This window comes from Orbicella faveolata, unplaced genomic scaffold (genome assembly GCF_042242905.1).
Source record: "Orbicella faveolata isolate gen_17 unplaced genomic scaffold, um_ofav_v1 contig_47, whole genome shotgun sequence".
Classification (NCBI taxonomy): domain Eukaryota; kingdom Metazoa; phylum Cnidaria; class Anthozoa; order Scleractinia; family Merulinidae; genus Orbicella; species Orbicella faveolata.
In genome coordinates, this window is record NW_028301577.1 from 18,045,353 (window position 1) to 18,059,473 (window position 14,121).

The 14,121-nt window shown below is 40.4% G+C and overlaps 2 protein-coding genes across 2 annotated transcripts; one reads left to right on the forward strand and one right to left on the reverse strand.

Annotated features, from left to right (window-relative positions):
- The first annotated feature begins 49 nt into the window (after nt 1-49).
- LOC110041798 (mevalonate kinase-like) lies at nt 50-10,269 on the forward strand. Its single transcript, XM_020747130.2, has 11 exons — nt 50-207; nt 378-525; nt 1,864-2,017; nt 2,139-2,443; nt 2,709-2,754; nt 4,341-4,431; nt 5,057-5,147; nt 5,812-5,864; nt 7,667-7,820; nt 8,518-8,648; nt 9,325-10,269. Exons 1-10 carry the CDS (start codon nt 130-132, stop codon nt 8,625-8,627), a joined length of 1,230 nt encoding a protein of 409 aa, XP_020602789.2. The 5' UTR covers nt 50-129; the 3' UTR covers nt 8,628-8,648; nt 9,325-10,269.
- LOC110041650 (dimethylaniline monooxygenase [N-oxide-forming] 2-like) lies at nt 8,683-13,987 on the reverse strand. The gene is made up of 3 exons (XM_020746956.2): nt 13,322-13,987; nt 10,265-10,971; nt 8,683-9,869 (listed from the first exon to the last, which is right to left on the reverse strand). Exons 1-3 carry the CDS (start codon nt 13,887-13,889, stop codon nt 9,498-9,500), a joined length of 1,647 nt encoding a protein of 548 aa, XP_020602615.2. The 5' UTR covers nt 13,890-13,987; the 3' UTR covers nt 8,683-9,497.
- Between the last annotated feature and the right edge of the window lie 134 nt (nt 13,988-14,121).

Here is a 14,121-nt window from a genome sequence, read left to right on the forward strand (position 1 = left end):
TGGGCTGTCTGTGCAGCCAACTTAGGCTGCGCCGTGTGCTTTTGGTCAGCAGTAATACAAAATGGCGGTCGCTTCTTCTGCTTGTCAGGTTTGAGTTATATCTCCCTGTTTGGTTGCGCTGTAGAGCGGATGAATTTTCGTTCTATTTCGGTCACTGCACCGGGAAAGATAATTATTCATGGAGAACATGCAGTCGTTTACGGAAAGGTAGGGAAATTTTTGTAGTCTTTCCTGTACATGTTTAGAAGACTTAATGCGCTGATGAGAGGTTCGAAGTGGCTTCCTCCTTCAATGCAATGCAAGCTATCACACTTAGCCAGGCATGGCCAGCGATCAATTGTATTAAATTTCCCCTGTTCAAAATTTGCCTTTAATAGAAAGCTGTTGCATCCGCTATCGGTTTAAGGACGCAATTGAAGCTGGAATCAAAGAGTGACGCGCAGGTCACACTAAATCTACTGAACTTTAAAACAGTTTGCAAATGGAACACAGATGAGTTGCAGAGAGATGTCAAAAAGCTTACTGGTAGGCTGTTTGTCTGGAACTTACTACATGTATAGCTTACTCTACTTTATATTTAGGCTAACCTGAGTGCTATTTAGAGAGTAAAATGTCTTGGCCAAGACCACAATACAGTGACTATGGACAGGGCTCGAACCAGACCATTCAATCAGGGGCCCAACTCGGTAACCATTAGGGGACCATAAGCCCAAGTTCAAAAAGGGCAAGTTTTAAGGTGGCCGAACACAGTTTTCGTGTGCTCTTTTGTTGATGCAATTCAGTACACGCACAAGGATTGCAAAAACAAACATGCCGTCAATAGAGCAATCATTTCATTTACTCAACACCCGCACTATCTGTGCTATTTTTCTCTATTATTGAACGCAGGGTATTGATGGCTTTAGTCTTTTATTACAAAGATATGTTAGAAAAGCTAATGATGCAAAGAACCCAGCAATTCTCAGCTTTTTCTTAGTTACCAAAAGAACCCAGTTAAATGCAACATGTGCGCAGTTGCACGGAAAATTGAGACCGATTGCTTTTGCAGAAACTTGCGAATTTCTAACGATCCAGTTTGTTAGAATTTCAAGAAATTTGGCAAAAAAGTAGTTCAGAAACCACATGAATGATGATCTATCACAAAAAATTTGAATTTTGATATAGAGAATTTATAATAATTCAGAACATGCAGTGAAAAGGATTTACGGCGAATTACGAAAATCATCTATGTCAAAATTTTATTAAAACAGTGTTGACAGAAGGGATTAATGCCAATTCGTAGTTGGCAAATCATGAAAAAAATCTAGCGACTGGATTTTTTTTAAATAAACAAAAACCATTTTTTAAGCCTTGTTTTTAACCAGCACCCATTGCCATGGCAACAGCACACACCTTAGCCAAAATGTGAGAATAAACCCCTCTGTGGTTAACCTTGACTCTTGCAAAAAGCAGGCTCCAAAGCATAAATAGTTTGAAAGTAGTGGTGAATTAGGCACTTGAAAACTGTGTTCGGCCACCTTAAAGGGACCAGGTGTGGAACTACTTCATGCATTTCTGTCTATGAGTTACTGGTAGAAACAGCTAATTTGCTCACGTTGATCCAGTAGCAGACCCGTAGTGAACCTTTTCTAGGTGAAAAGGTGCTCGTGAAACAACCCCTCAAAACAACAAGCCTGATAAGAGCCAGTCTCACACCTGAACCATTATCGACATGTCCTGAGGTAACATAGCCTGAGTGCCCACCTTTATGTGAGCTGCCAGTGTTTGGTCAAATGCAATGGGAGGGATGGAGGAAGTTGATTTTTAACTGTAATGCTTTGGTTGCTGGTCTGCCAATACTGCTCAATCTTCTGTCCATCCAAGGTTCAGATGTGTCATGTTGCACAATGGAAGGAAGAGAGTTGTTCAACAAGTTTGTGGACCATTGTGAGGTCACAGAAGTAGATCAGAGGCTTATCAAGGATTCCATTAGTGTGTTTGTTTTCTTGGTGGGTAGCATTCTGGAGGAATTTGAAAGGTGAGCAAAAAAAAAAATTACATTTAGATGATCCAAACAGTTAGTTAGTGTGGAGTAAGGTAGAGCATGCCACCATTCTTGTAATCACCGTAATGGTTATAAATGTCCACTTTGTTTCCAGACTTCCATCATTCTCAGTTGAAGTGAACACAACAATTCCTATTGGTGCTGGTCTTGGGTCATCAGCATCATACTGTGTTTGTCTTGGCACAGCACTCCTGGCAGCTACAGGAAGGATTTCACTACCTTCAGTGATAGCAGCTACTGGCAGTGTCTTACATTCTTCTGCTCTATCTGCTACTGAGGCTGAAACAAATGTATCTTTGTCTGCTCAAGACTTGGAGTTAATTTGCAAATGGAGTTTAGAAGCTGAAAAGCTTGTTCATGGAAAGCCATCTGGAATTGACAACTCAGTTTGCACATATGGCAAGTGCAAGTTTTAGGCATTAGAACCGAGAGAAAAACAGTAAACTTTGAAATGAGAAAATACAAAAAAAAAATCATAACTCCAGTCTGTTATCTATGATGGCTACCTGTAGGTTCAGTGAAGATGTTTCTTTCTTCATTTATTACAGTGAAGCTTGATGTGGATTTTATAATTCAGTGCCCAAGTCCTCAAGGGATTTGTTTTGACCCACTGTTTTAATTAGTTGATGATTATTTTCATTTTTTCTTTTGTTTTCTTTTGTAGGAGGAGTTCTTACATTCCAAGATGGCATCATCAAACATTTAACAAGGTATCTAATAATGAAAATGGTGAAACTATTCCCTTTTATGACTAGCTTCCTCAATTATAACATGATCAGGTTAATTACAGTCTACTTGAGTCTGCTTGAATCTGCTTGAGTTTACTTGAGAACATCAGCACTTTTTGCATGTAGTAAACTCTGACAGTAATTCAAGAAGGCAAATAGCTTGGTTCAAAAGTCGTTAATCAGTAAATAACCACCTATAAAAATTATATTGATTGAGCTAACAGTAAAATATTGAATCTTCAATGTACTGCACTTACTTTTTAATTATTAATAGTAACCAGCATGTTAAGCTAACAACTGCAGTAGATAAACTGTGTACTTGTAAATAATGTGGACACCCATGATTTTCTTTTTCTTGATGAAAGTATATCATTCTCTTTCTTAACTGTTGATAGGGGTTTGTTAGCTACCCTGCGGTGTAGGTGTTTTCCATGCATTCACGAGTTATCAGTATTAGCTCATGATCAAGTAGATTCGTTGCCATGTTTTTTTAGGAAAAGTGGGCAGGGAGGGGGTGGGGGCAGAAGGAGGAAAACAATGCCTGCACCCAAAGGCTGTGAAAACGAGAAACACCCCTAATTAATTGCACTTCACTGCTTTCTGAAAAATGATCAACCAGCCAATCAAAATGAACTGAAAGCTAAAATTCACTTGTGATAAAAACAAAAACACCTGGAGAGTCCACAGGCTGCCAAACATTGGTAAGAATAATGTGGCACTAATGTTATGTAGTGTATAAATGTCTAAAAAAAGACTCCTAGTGATAACTGTAGGGTTTGCAAGGTTTCTTTCAAAATGAAGTTTTGAAATATTTGCAAGCAAAGCCATTCTTAGTTGGAGAATCTTTTCAAGCTCTCAAAACAGCAGGATTGCTTTGGAGTCATACAAGCCAAAATTTCCAGACAAGAGAGTTAAGTTGGTTAATGCCATTGGTGCAAGATGCTCTGTGATTTTGTGATTGTGTCTGCAACACACTGTGGACGGAAATTCACAACTTACCAATACATCTTTGTCAAGATGTGAATCCCTTGCACTAGTGACAGCAGTGGTTGCTCACATGAGAAATGCCAAAAATGTCTACAGTGGATTACAGAATTTCAATTCAATGTTTTTTTTTGTTAAATCATTTGGGGGTCTGTTTGACTCTCAACTGATATATTGATTTACAGTTTTGGCAGGTATCAATCTATAAAGTCTACACCGCACCAATCACAGACTCTGTTCGTGGATGAACAGCGTTTCTCAAATGAACAATGACTGCCAGTAGCCATATTTTTCCTTCCCCATACCCTCCACCATACTCCTCTTTTAGCCTCACTCCTACTCCCTAGGATGCCCTTTCATCTCTCCCCAAGCCTCTTCTTAGTTTGAATCCAGGATGGAGCTTGCTTTATCAAAATGTGCTTGCTTGCCATACTATGCCTGTATTGCAGGCTATTTGTTGTCATGCCAGTTACTTTCCAGTAAATGGTTTTATGAACTTGATCAGGTTACAAACCAAAAAAGGTTGTCTTTGTATAGGTAGCATTCTTGAAAATAATTTAAAAGTTTTGCATTATTTCCTTCAGAATTCCTCAATTGAATATTCTTGTAACCCATACCAAGATACCTCGTAGTACAAAGGACTTGGTGTCTGGTCTAAGGAAAAGATATCAGCAGGTGGAGTGAAATCATGTTGTTTTATAACTGAATGAGAAAATATTATGTGGACAGTTGAGTCCCACTATTTTGAACTCTGATGAGGAACAAAAAATAGTCCAAAATAGCGGATAGTAAATGACTGACGGGAAAATCAAAGAGAGATGGTTTTGAGATCAAAATAATGGGGAAATCAAAATAACCAAGTTTGAATAGTAGTGTCCAACTGTTTCTGTACATGTAGTTTATTCTGAACTGGGTGTCAATACAAAAAAGGTCATTCAGACTGATGTCTTTTTTATGAACCAAGAGCTTCCTTTTCATTCCTGAGCTTCTGTCAGTGAGTGTTTTGCTTTTAATTAGTAACTTCTTTTTATTATGATCCTTTAGACCTTCAGTGCATATTGTTAGAAATTTCTAAAAAGAGGATAATATGGAACCCTAGTAAATAGTTTAATTTGCTCCTGTGTTAAATAAAAAATTCATGTATCTGAAGTTTGCACACCAAACAACTATAAATGTAACTCTGGAGAACACATTGAAAGCGGACTGAAATGAACTTAAATTAAGTTACTAATCTTATAATGATTTCTGTAACGTCATATGACTATGAAATCCATTTCGTTTTGCCAAATTTCTCCTTCAGCTCCCAGCTGTTTATAATCCCTTGTTTGATGCAATTGGTGCCATTGCAGAAGAGAGCTGTCTTTATCTTGAGAAGCTCTACCAAATGCAAGGTATATTTATGTTTAAAGTGTGAAGCCTTGGAGCCGACTGGCTCATAGCTGTGGGAGCTTATCCTGGTTTCTATAGCATGAAGCGGCTAGAAGTATTTCTACTCCCCCTGGACGGGATGCGAGTCGATTGCAGGTCACTCCCCTGCAATTTGTTAGGTTTCCCCAACAATTTGCTGGTATCCATTTATACTCCTGGATGGACAGAGGCACTGTGAGAATTAAGTGTCTGGCTCAAGAACACAACACAGTGTCCCCGGCTAGGGCTTTGAACCCGGACCGCTCGATCTGGGGACGAGTGCACTAACCATGAGGCCACCGTGCCTCCCATATTTATGTTTAATTTACTTAAATCTCTGACATTTGTGATAATAAAAGTAATGCTCCACATTCCAGTCTATCAAATTGTTTCACCCAACTAAATGGAGCCCAAAACCAAAACAATAACCATAGATCACTTTTGAGAAGCCTATGAGTCAGTTGGAAGATCAAAAGGGTTGACTGTTTATTATCAATTGACAACGCTGCTAACTCTTGTTTTCACAGCATGAGCAACTAAAAAAAACACCTACAGCCAATGATTTATTGCTTATAATATACTTGTAATGATTGATCTGACACTATTCCATTAATTGACAAGAACACTTGTTACTTTTATTTTGAGCAGCTGAGCCAAACCAAACTGAGAAAAATTATCAGGAGTATCATTGCATGTTAGAGGTAAATATTTCTCATTTAATGTGCTTGTACTTCCTATAGCTAAACTGTCTGAACTCTGAACTGGACTGAAATTAGTCATTTTAGTTTGATAGATTGATTCCCATTCTTCTTGCCAGCTGTTCAAGGGAGGTTAGAATTGGGTAGGGCTAGGGGAAGGGGGTTAGAGTTGGGAAGATATGCAGTTCAGCCAGGAATCCGTGTTAACGGAAAGCATGTGGAAATATGTTATATTAATATTTGATGATTTGCAAGGATATTTTCCCACAAACCACAAGCAGCCCTTCATTTATCTCAGTCCATCACATGTGATACAAAAGAAAGCCTAAGAGGGAAGAAGGAAAACTGGCCACACAAAACCAGGGAAGAGATTTCTCATGGCCATTTTTCCTCTCCTGCTTTCTTTCACATCATGCTCAAGGTGGACTAAGAAATTAAGGAGACTGCTCATAGATACATGTATGTGTGTTCATAAACATTCCCACTGGCAATACTCATGATATCCATGTGCTCAATGAGCTAAAATGACAGAGATTTTCATTTACCACTCGATTTCATAAAAAACTGTTCAGTTCTGCACACACACAATTTAGCACTGTTTTCACTCAGTGCTTTTGATATAATAAGAAGAATGGGGCTCTGCAATCATCTCACCGCTAATGTCACTTTATCTAGTAATTAGTTTTTTTTTCTACGATACCAAATAACCGTATTTGTCAAAAGGTAAGTGCCCAACAATAATTACATCAGTTGAACCAATAATCCCAGGGGAGGGGGGGTACTCTCTTATATGGGCTATATACTGTAAATCCTCCAATTAGCAGCCCCCCTCGAGTAAGCGTCCCCCTCGAATAAGCACCCCCTTCAAAAAAGCACCCCTCCTATCACCCAAAATTTAAAATAAGCCCCCCCCTGGATAAGCACTCCCCTCCCCCCCCTCATTTTGTGGGTGGGTAATGAGACAACAAAGGATGTATAGATTTGTGCATTGTTTCAGTTTGTGAACACGTTAAGTGAACACGTTGAACACGTTAAGTACTAACGGCGCCGCCATTTGAACTTTAGGATCAGCTTTTTATGTCAATGAACAGTTTATGTTGTTTAGGGGGAGATGATGTATCAAAAAAAAATGATCATGTCAGGCCACGATTTAGGAAAAATTAAATAAGCGCCCCCTCCCCCCTCGTATAAGTGTCCCCCTCGAATAAGCACCCCCGTCTTCTCCTAAATTTGAAATAAGCGCGGCCCCAAAGGGTATGGTTTTTTAGCCGTTTTGGTCAGAAATAGGGTATCGATTTTGTGCATTTTGGTTTCAAATAGTGTATGGCTTTTACACTCTGGTCTTGAATTGGGTATGTTTCTAGAAGAAGCTACTTTTTCATCATTATCGATAAGTTCATCAACAAAAGCCCTTCACAATGACCTTAACATCGCTCTGAACTAAGGACCTAACTATAAGGCAGGTCTGAAACGCTATTGATTTTTACACTTAAAAGGGTAAGGTATTAAAAAGGGTGTCAAATTTTTAAATCGCAGATTTTGGTCTTAAATAGGATAAAGGTTGGCTGCACACCCCATCCAGTGTTTCTGGGAATACCCCCCCTCCTCTCTCTCCCTCCCCAGGCCAATAATCAAATTAAATTTCAACAGAGTACTGGCTTTCCTAAATGCTGAGTGTGAAGTTTCAATGGCTTAAAGACTGACTGGGCAAATTGTTCTGGCTTCTCAAGAGTGTTACTTGCAAGTCAAGCATGTGAACAAGAGATGTATGGCACTCACCGTAACTTTCATTTCTATCATTTCAGAAACTTATTGACCTGAACCAACAGTTACTTGTTACGTTAGGAGTGAGTCACGCCTCACTAGACCAGCTGTGTCACGTGACAGCTCGACACGGCATGCACTCCAAGCTGACCGGAGCGGGTGGGGGAGGATGTGCTCTAACACTTGTCACGCCAGGTATACACGTCATCTATGCTAAGTAAAAGGCTAGGGGTACTCTCGAAACGTCAGCGGCTAAAAGATGCATGTTCATGATAATGGTCTAGCTATTTAATGTTATAGTCACGAAATAAGTCCACTGAAGGCAGAAAAATGACTGCAATTATAGGTTGTACATGAGCCTGGGTAGTGATGTCAAATTGAAAAAGTGATCTAAAATTGTCAAATTGTCAAATTGTGATGTCAAACTGAAAAAGTCTGCCAGACTTTTTGAATTTCTTTCGTCGTGTCTTGGAAACATCGTTAAATAGTTATTGCTAGTTGTTAGTTGTTCACATAATATCTTTGTTATGGTGATCTAAAAGTAGTTTTGTTGTGTACCAAGTAAAGGTACTTACAGGTGGTATAATTTGGTATAATTTTGGCACTGTTTTGACTAAAAAAGCAGGAAATCCCCTTGAAAGTGTCCGTTTAAACCGCCTCACTACAATCTAAGAGGTTGGCGACATCTTTATGGTTATCAAGAGGGCAACTCCTTCGTTTAGTTTGTTGGAGTTAGTTTTTATAGTTCTGTCACATACTTAGCGAGGAATCTTGCTAACTCTGTTTCCAAAAAGTCAGCCGTCACTTGAAAGGGTCGTTTGGCGCCGCTGTTTTAAGTCGGATAAAGCGAGGCATTTATCTGAAAGACGTTGTGGTTCAATTTCTTTCTCAGGTACGAGTGAAGAATCTGTGGCCGAGGTCATCCGTGAACTGTCCAGCTTGGGGTTTGAAGTTTGGAACACGTGCCTCGGTGATCATGGTGTTACTCTGGCATTCACGTGACCCTTCCCTCCCTCCGAATAGGTGAGTCGTCTTGTCATAGAAGTCAGAGCAAAAATGAAAACACGCTTATTAGCTTTATTCATATACCAATAACGATATTGTGCCTGAAATGTTTATCGAAACCAATCATTAACGCCAGTGGCACAGTGTAGTTGTGTAAAGACTGTAGCCTTCGCACATTTGCCATCGTTGACAAATTCTCTGCATAAAGCTAGAGTCCTTGGAGAATGTTACTGATTATTTTGAACTTAATGTACGACCTAGCCAGCCAGGGTTTCCAGAAATGCTACAGTTTCTTTATACATGCACCTTCACAAACTCTTTCAGTTGCTACTCTCTCTACTAAAATTACTCTCACGACCTCTTTTCCAAGGTGTCTGAATACATTATCTAAATTATGCACAGTAATTTGCCTCCGTCTCTCGAATGCATTTTATATGCGTGAACGAATATTACAGTGCTTGTCCAGATCATTTTACATGTTAACGTATTTTATTTCAAGAGATGTAAAAGTTCTTGTACATTTTGTTCCGTTTTGTGACGTGCATTAAATAATGTTTTGAGTTCGCTTTCAACCTTGCGTAAGATATAATTTATGTTAGGTCTTCGAAGACGAAACATCCTTTCTTTATCAGTTCGTGTCAAAGTGGTTGAAGCCATCTCCAAATACTTTCTTCAATCTTTCTCTCTCTTATAGTTTCCTTGAACCTATTCCTGGTTCTCTTGGATTTCCTGACACGGACAGCGTCTGGTATTTTTGATTTAATCGATCGGACACCCTGGTTGTTACACGATGTCGTGTCGTGTCGTTGACAGAAGGACTCATGTCAGCGGTTTTATGCAACAGTTATTATATCCGGGCATCACAGGTCATCGTCCCGCCCGCAGCCAGCCCACCACTGCGTCCCATTCTCCTCTCAGATCTTGGGACAACTCTTTAAGTGTCGCCACGGTAACAAACATAAAGACCAGTTTAAGCACCTTTATTATGGTCTGGTGTTTGCTGACAGCTGTTTCATTTTTCCTTCCCACGTTCGGGAACATCTCGTTTCTGTACGTCTCCTCTATGACCCCTTTGGCACCAGGCCATGCCCCTGGTCCCATGAGGCGGTACTGGGCTGCGCAGCAAGGTCCGAAAAAGCACTTGAAGGCCAAAAGAGGGTCCCTGAAAAAGAGCCTTGTGAGGTCTGGTTTGCAGCCAATCAAATCTGCGAGTTGGTCTTTGTACGGAATGCTGGAAACCTGTAGAGTAAAGATTGAGAAAGGGGCTGTTGAGCATTTATCCTTGGAAGAAATGGATGCCTTTGTCAAGACAATTGCCTTGCTATAAAGATGAACAAAGATACTTTTTCTTGTTGTTGGATTTAAGGAGGTGTTACAGGAATCGGAAGAAGGAAACAGTTTTTCTGGTGGAAACTGCCAAATAATGGTGCTAACTAAGTTAAGCGAAGGGAGTAAAAATGATTCGATCTAGAGCAAAATGATAGTCTAAATTTTTAAAACGATCGCTAAGCGTTTGGAAGATTTCCCTTCTGGTCTTGAGAGGAAGAGATGTTAATGAAAAAAGATATATCGTTATATAAAATAACTGCTTGTTTATAATTAGTTGTCTCAGCAAAATTAAACATTTTTCTTGCCTGGATTGTGAGTCTTCTCGAGGCGTAGAAAATTTGCCTCAGCATCCTTTTTTCCAGTCCAATGTTGTGCAACATGAATTCTTTACTGGGTAACCTGGCCAGCCCCTTGAACACACGAGTCACCCAGCGAGCCTGCAACTCAGCGGCTGGAAAGAACGCGCCAGAGGACTGGATCAGACCCATGACTGCTAGGGTTGACTTGGGGTGGTGGGGTGGGAACACTTGTTTGTACAGCGAGACTTGATTGTCTTCCACTGGCAGGATGTACTTGTCTTGTAGGAATTCAAAACAGATATCATAACCTGTGCAAGCTATCACGGCGTCCAAGTTATCCAGTCTTGTGCCGTCGGTGAAAACCACGCCATTCTTGGTAAAATGAGAAACCCCCGGTTGAAGTTTAATTGTTCCGGTGGCGATACGAAGGGGAAGATCATCGCTGATCACCGTAGGGGCATTCAGGATTCCGTGGTGGGGAAGAAGCCCGTAGGTCTCGTGATCAAACCTCTTCTGAGCACTTCGCACAGCCAACCATTCTTTGATCTTGCTCGGCAGGTTTTGAAAAAATCTCGTTTCCACGTGCTGGTCCCATGGCAACCCGCGCTTTTCCAGACGAGAAATGACCCAGGCCCCTCTGTGGGTGCTGAGGTAAACCTGGGAGGCGTGGCGGCTGAGTTCAACGGCAATATCAGCTGCAGAGTTTCCAAGGCCTGCATAGAAGATAGTTGATACAGTTATTAGTTTGATGTCAAAAGAATTTTCAATTCCATTACCAAGGGGGAAATTTATTCTGGACATTTTTTCAAAATCGGACCATAATGTTGAAGCTTATCGGGGTTTCGAAAACATGAAGCGACTAGGATAATTTGTACCGCCTCCCCCCACCCACCCCCCCCCCCCCCACCCTGAATGGGTTGCTAGTCCATGGCAGGGTTACCCACCCCCAGCATTTAATTCGCTTGTACCCTGCATACAACTTGGTGAAGAGAGGCAACGTGGGAGCAAGCCCGCTTGCCCAAGTGAACAAGACAATGATACCAAACTTGTCTCTCCGGACTCCACGTCCCTTGCGAGACTGGACCAGTCAAAAAGATGATGGCATTATTCCCTGTAACATCGAGAGCGAATTACATCCAGAACTTAAGAATTCAGTAGACGCTTTGACAATTAGACACGGAAGACGTATAAATACAATATAAAAAAAACGAGGCCAATCTGCATACGTTTAAAAAGAAGCTACTGTTAAAAAGATAAGAGGCACTGCGCGTTTGTACAACTGCAATAGAGTTTATAATTATGTGCACACAGGTATTGAAAAGGTTTTGCTCGTAATTCAGGCAGTGACTGACGCCCGCACAGTCTCTTTTTTGGGTTCAAATTAGGATGAAAAAAATGGTTCGAAACCATAAAACAGAAAGAGAAGAAGATTGAAGGGGCCTTAACTCATGTTGATGTCGTATTGTCTGTCCGACAGCGGTCGATTTAAGGTCAGTTTTTAATAGCAAGATGTCTATACTAAGCAGAAATATCGGAAAGGGATTTCAACGAAATACCTCTTACGTGAAATACACACAGCTAATATTTCACCTTGAACTTCGAGTTACAGTCCAATAAAACAAGCTGCTACGCACCAATCAGCGCTTGATTCGTTCATTTAATTAATTATTTTGGCTCTTCATATTGGTCGATATTTTGTTATTTAGAAAGTTAATGGTTTCCACTTAGCTAGCCCGTAAACTGAACTGGCACAACTGAATTATTTGGTCCAATTTGTTTTTCAGTAGATTTCGCGGAGAGCATAGTCGGTCCTCTCTGGCGGGTATTTATCGAACAGTGGGTCACTGCGTAAATCGCACAATCAAGAACAGAGTAAAGAAGTTGATGTTTTGTACAAAGTCCAGTATTTAGTCGGCTATTCTAAAAATGTGATCAATCTTGCGTTAATGTGCAGTGAATTGTCCACAAAATAATAATGTGTCTTTTCTAGGATGCAGTGAAGACACTTAAGATTTGGTTAATCAGTAGTTCATTAAGGTCTGGAGCTCCTTAACCTGTTTAATTTCAAAATAACAGTGTTTCTTTTTTTGTGAGGGGGCTGGCAGTTTCACCTAATGAGGCAATTTGCAGTATTCTTCGTCGACCTTAGATTCACGCGTACAATTTAAGGTTGATAGAAAATGGGAATGTGGATGGTCTGTTGGCCCTAGAGTTGTAGGCCATTGGACCAAGTCGCGCTGACTTCTTGTCTATCCAGACTTACAGATACGTTCCGCTAAATTGTTGATAAATCAACAATGGCAAATATGCCATGGATCAAAATATTCATCGACTTAGAGTAACAATATCCCCGTGGCTTCATGCTATGGAAAGTCAAATCGGGTACCGGCTATTTGCGGTGATCTTTTTGACTTGTGAGCAAGACATGTAGACTTGATAGCAATATAGTACGCGGCGTTCTAGTTTCGGAGTGCGTAGCCTCCTGTAAAACACAGATTGAAACATTTACTCTACGGAGGCAGTATCGGCCAACCATCGTTATGTTGGAAGCAAACTGCGGGAACTTGAAATTCATTTGAATATTAAGTGATATTTTTTTTTGTACTTAATAGCATAATTACCTTGTTTAAGAACGACAAAGCTAATTACAACGCGCATTAGGTTTGTACTTGCGGATATTAGCTCTGAGGTTTTCCTACAATTTTCGCCTAATTTGGTGTTATGGAATCAATAAAGCGGTGCTTTCATTCATTAACTGTCGTAATAGTGAAGCCAAAGGTTAAAGCCCTTACAACACCGATGGTTACGATGTGTTAAACCAATCAGAATTCGACTGAAAGAAAAAAAAAAAACTCGCATACCCTAAGTATTTACGTCCCTGTGTGAACAGAATCTTTTTTTTTTGAAAGTTTTGGAATCTATTGTAAAGTTCTGTTAACACAAAATCTAGGGAAGTGTATTTGCCTATGATGAGATTTGAAAAATTGTTCTAAATTGACTTTGCTACATGGATACGTCTAAAGTTAAAGTATACTAGGTGACACTATGCTTATAAAAACGTACCTATAACAAGAACAGCTTTGTCTTCAAATCCTCGGTAACTCTTGTAGTCATGGCTATGAATTTTCCGTCCCTCAAATCTATCAAGCCCGTTAAAGGTTGGAAAAAATGGCTTTGAAAGGTGACCGTTACAAATCATGACGGCATCAAAAATGCTCTCAATCTTCTTTCCCTCCCAGTTAACGAAGCTTACTTTCCACTGTCCAGTTTCCCTGTGGTTTGAGGTTCGGCTTATTTCCAATACTGTGGCGTTGAAGTGAATGTATTTGAGCAGGTCGAAATGATTGGCGTACATTTGCAGATATTTCACCACGTCGCCGTGCGGCATAAATGGCGGGAAATGTTTTGGCGCGGGAAAATCTGAGAAGCACGTCATCTCTTTGCTCGTGTTGATAACGGTGGACTCGTACACCGAGCCGCTACCAGAGTACGAACCTTCCTCGTGGGAAAATTTCCACAACCCTCCAATGTTAGAGCATTTTTCAAAGCAGACGGGCTCAAGCCCTTCGTCTAAACAGCATTTGATGGAGACCAAACCGCTTACCCCGGCTCCTATAATGGCGACCTTCATCGTAAACCGTCACCTTTCGTTTGTTTTCGGGCGAATTATTACCGAAGATTACTTCGAGGGTGTCTTGCCACGGAAGGTTCACTTGAGTGTGTGCCTCTTCTTGGTTGAAATGAAACTAACAGCGCTCTTGAAAAATGTATTGTTATAATTAGCCTTCGCTTCATTGTATTGCCTTCTACGTGTTTAAGCCTTTGTGTTCGGATATTGCCCGTGACGCTGGCTTTGTGATGGA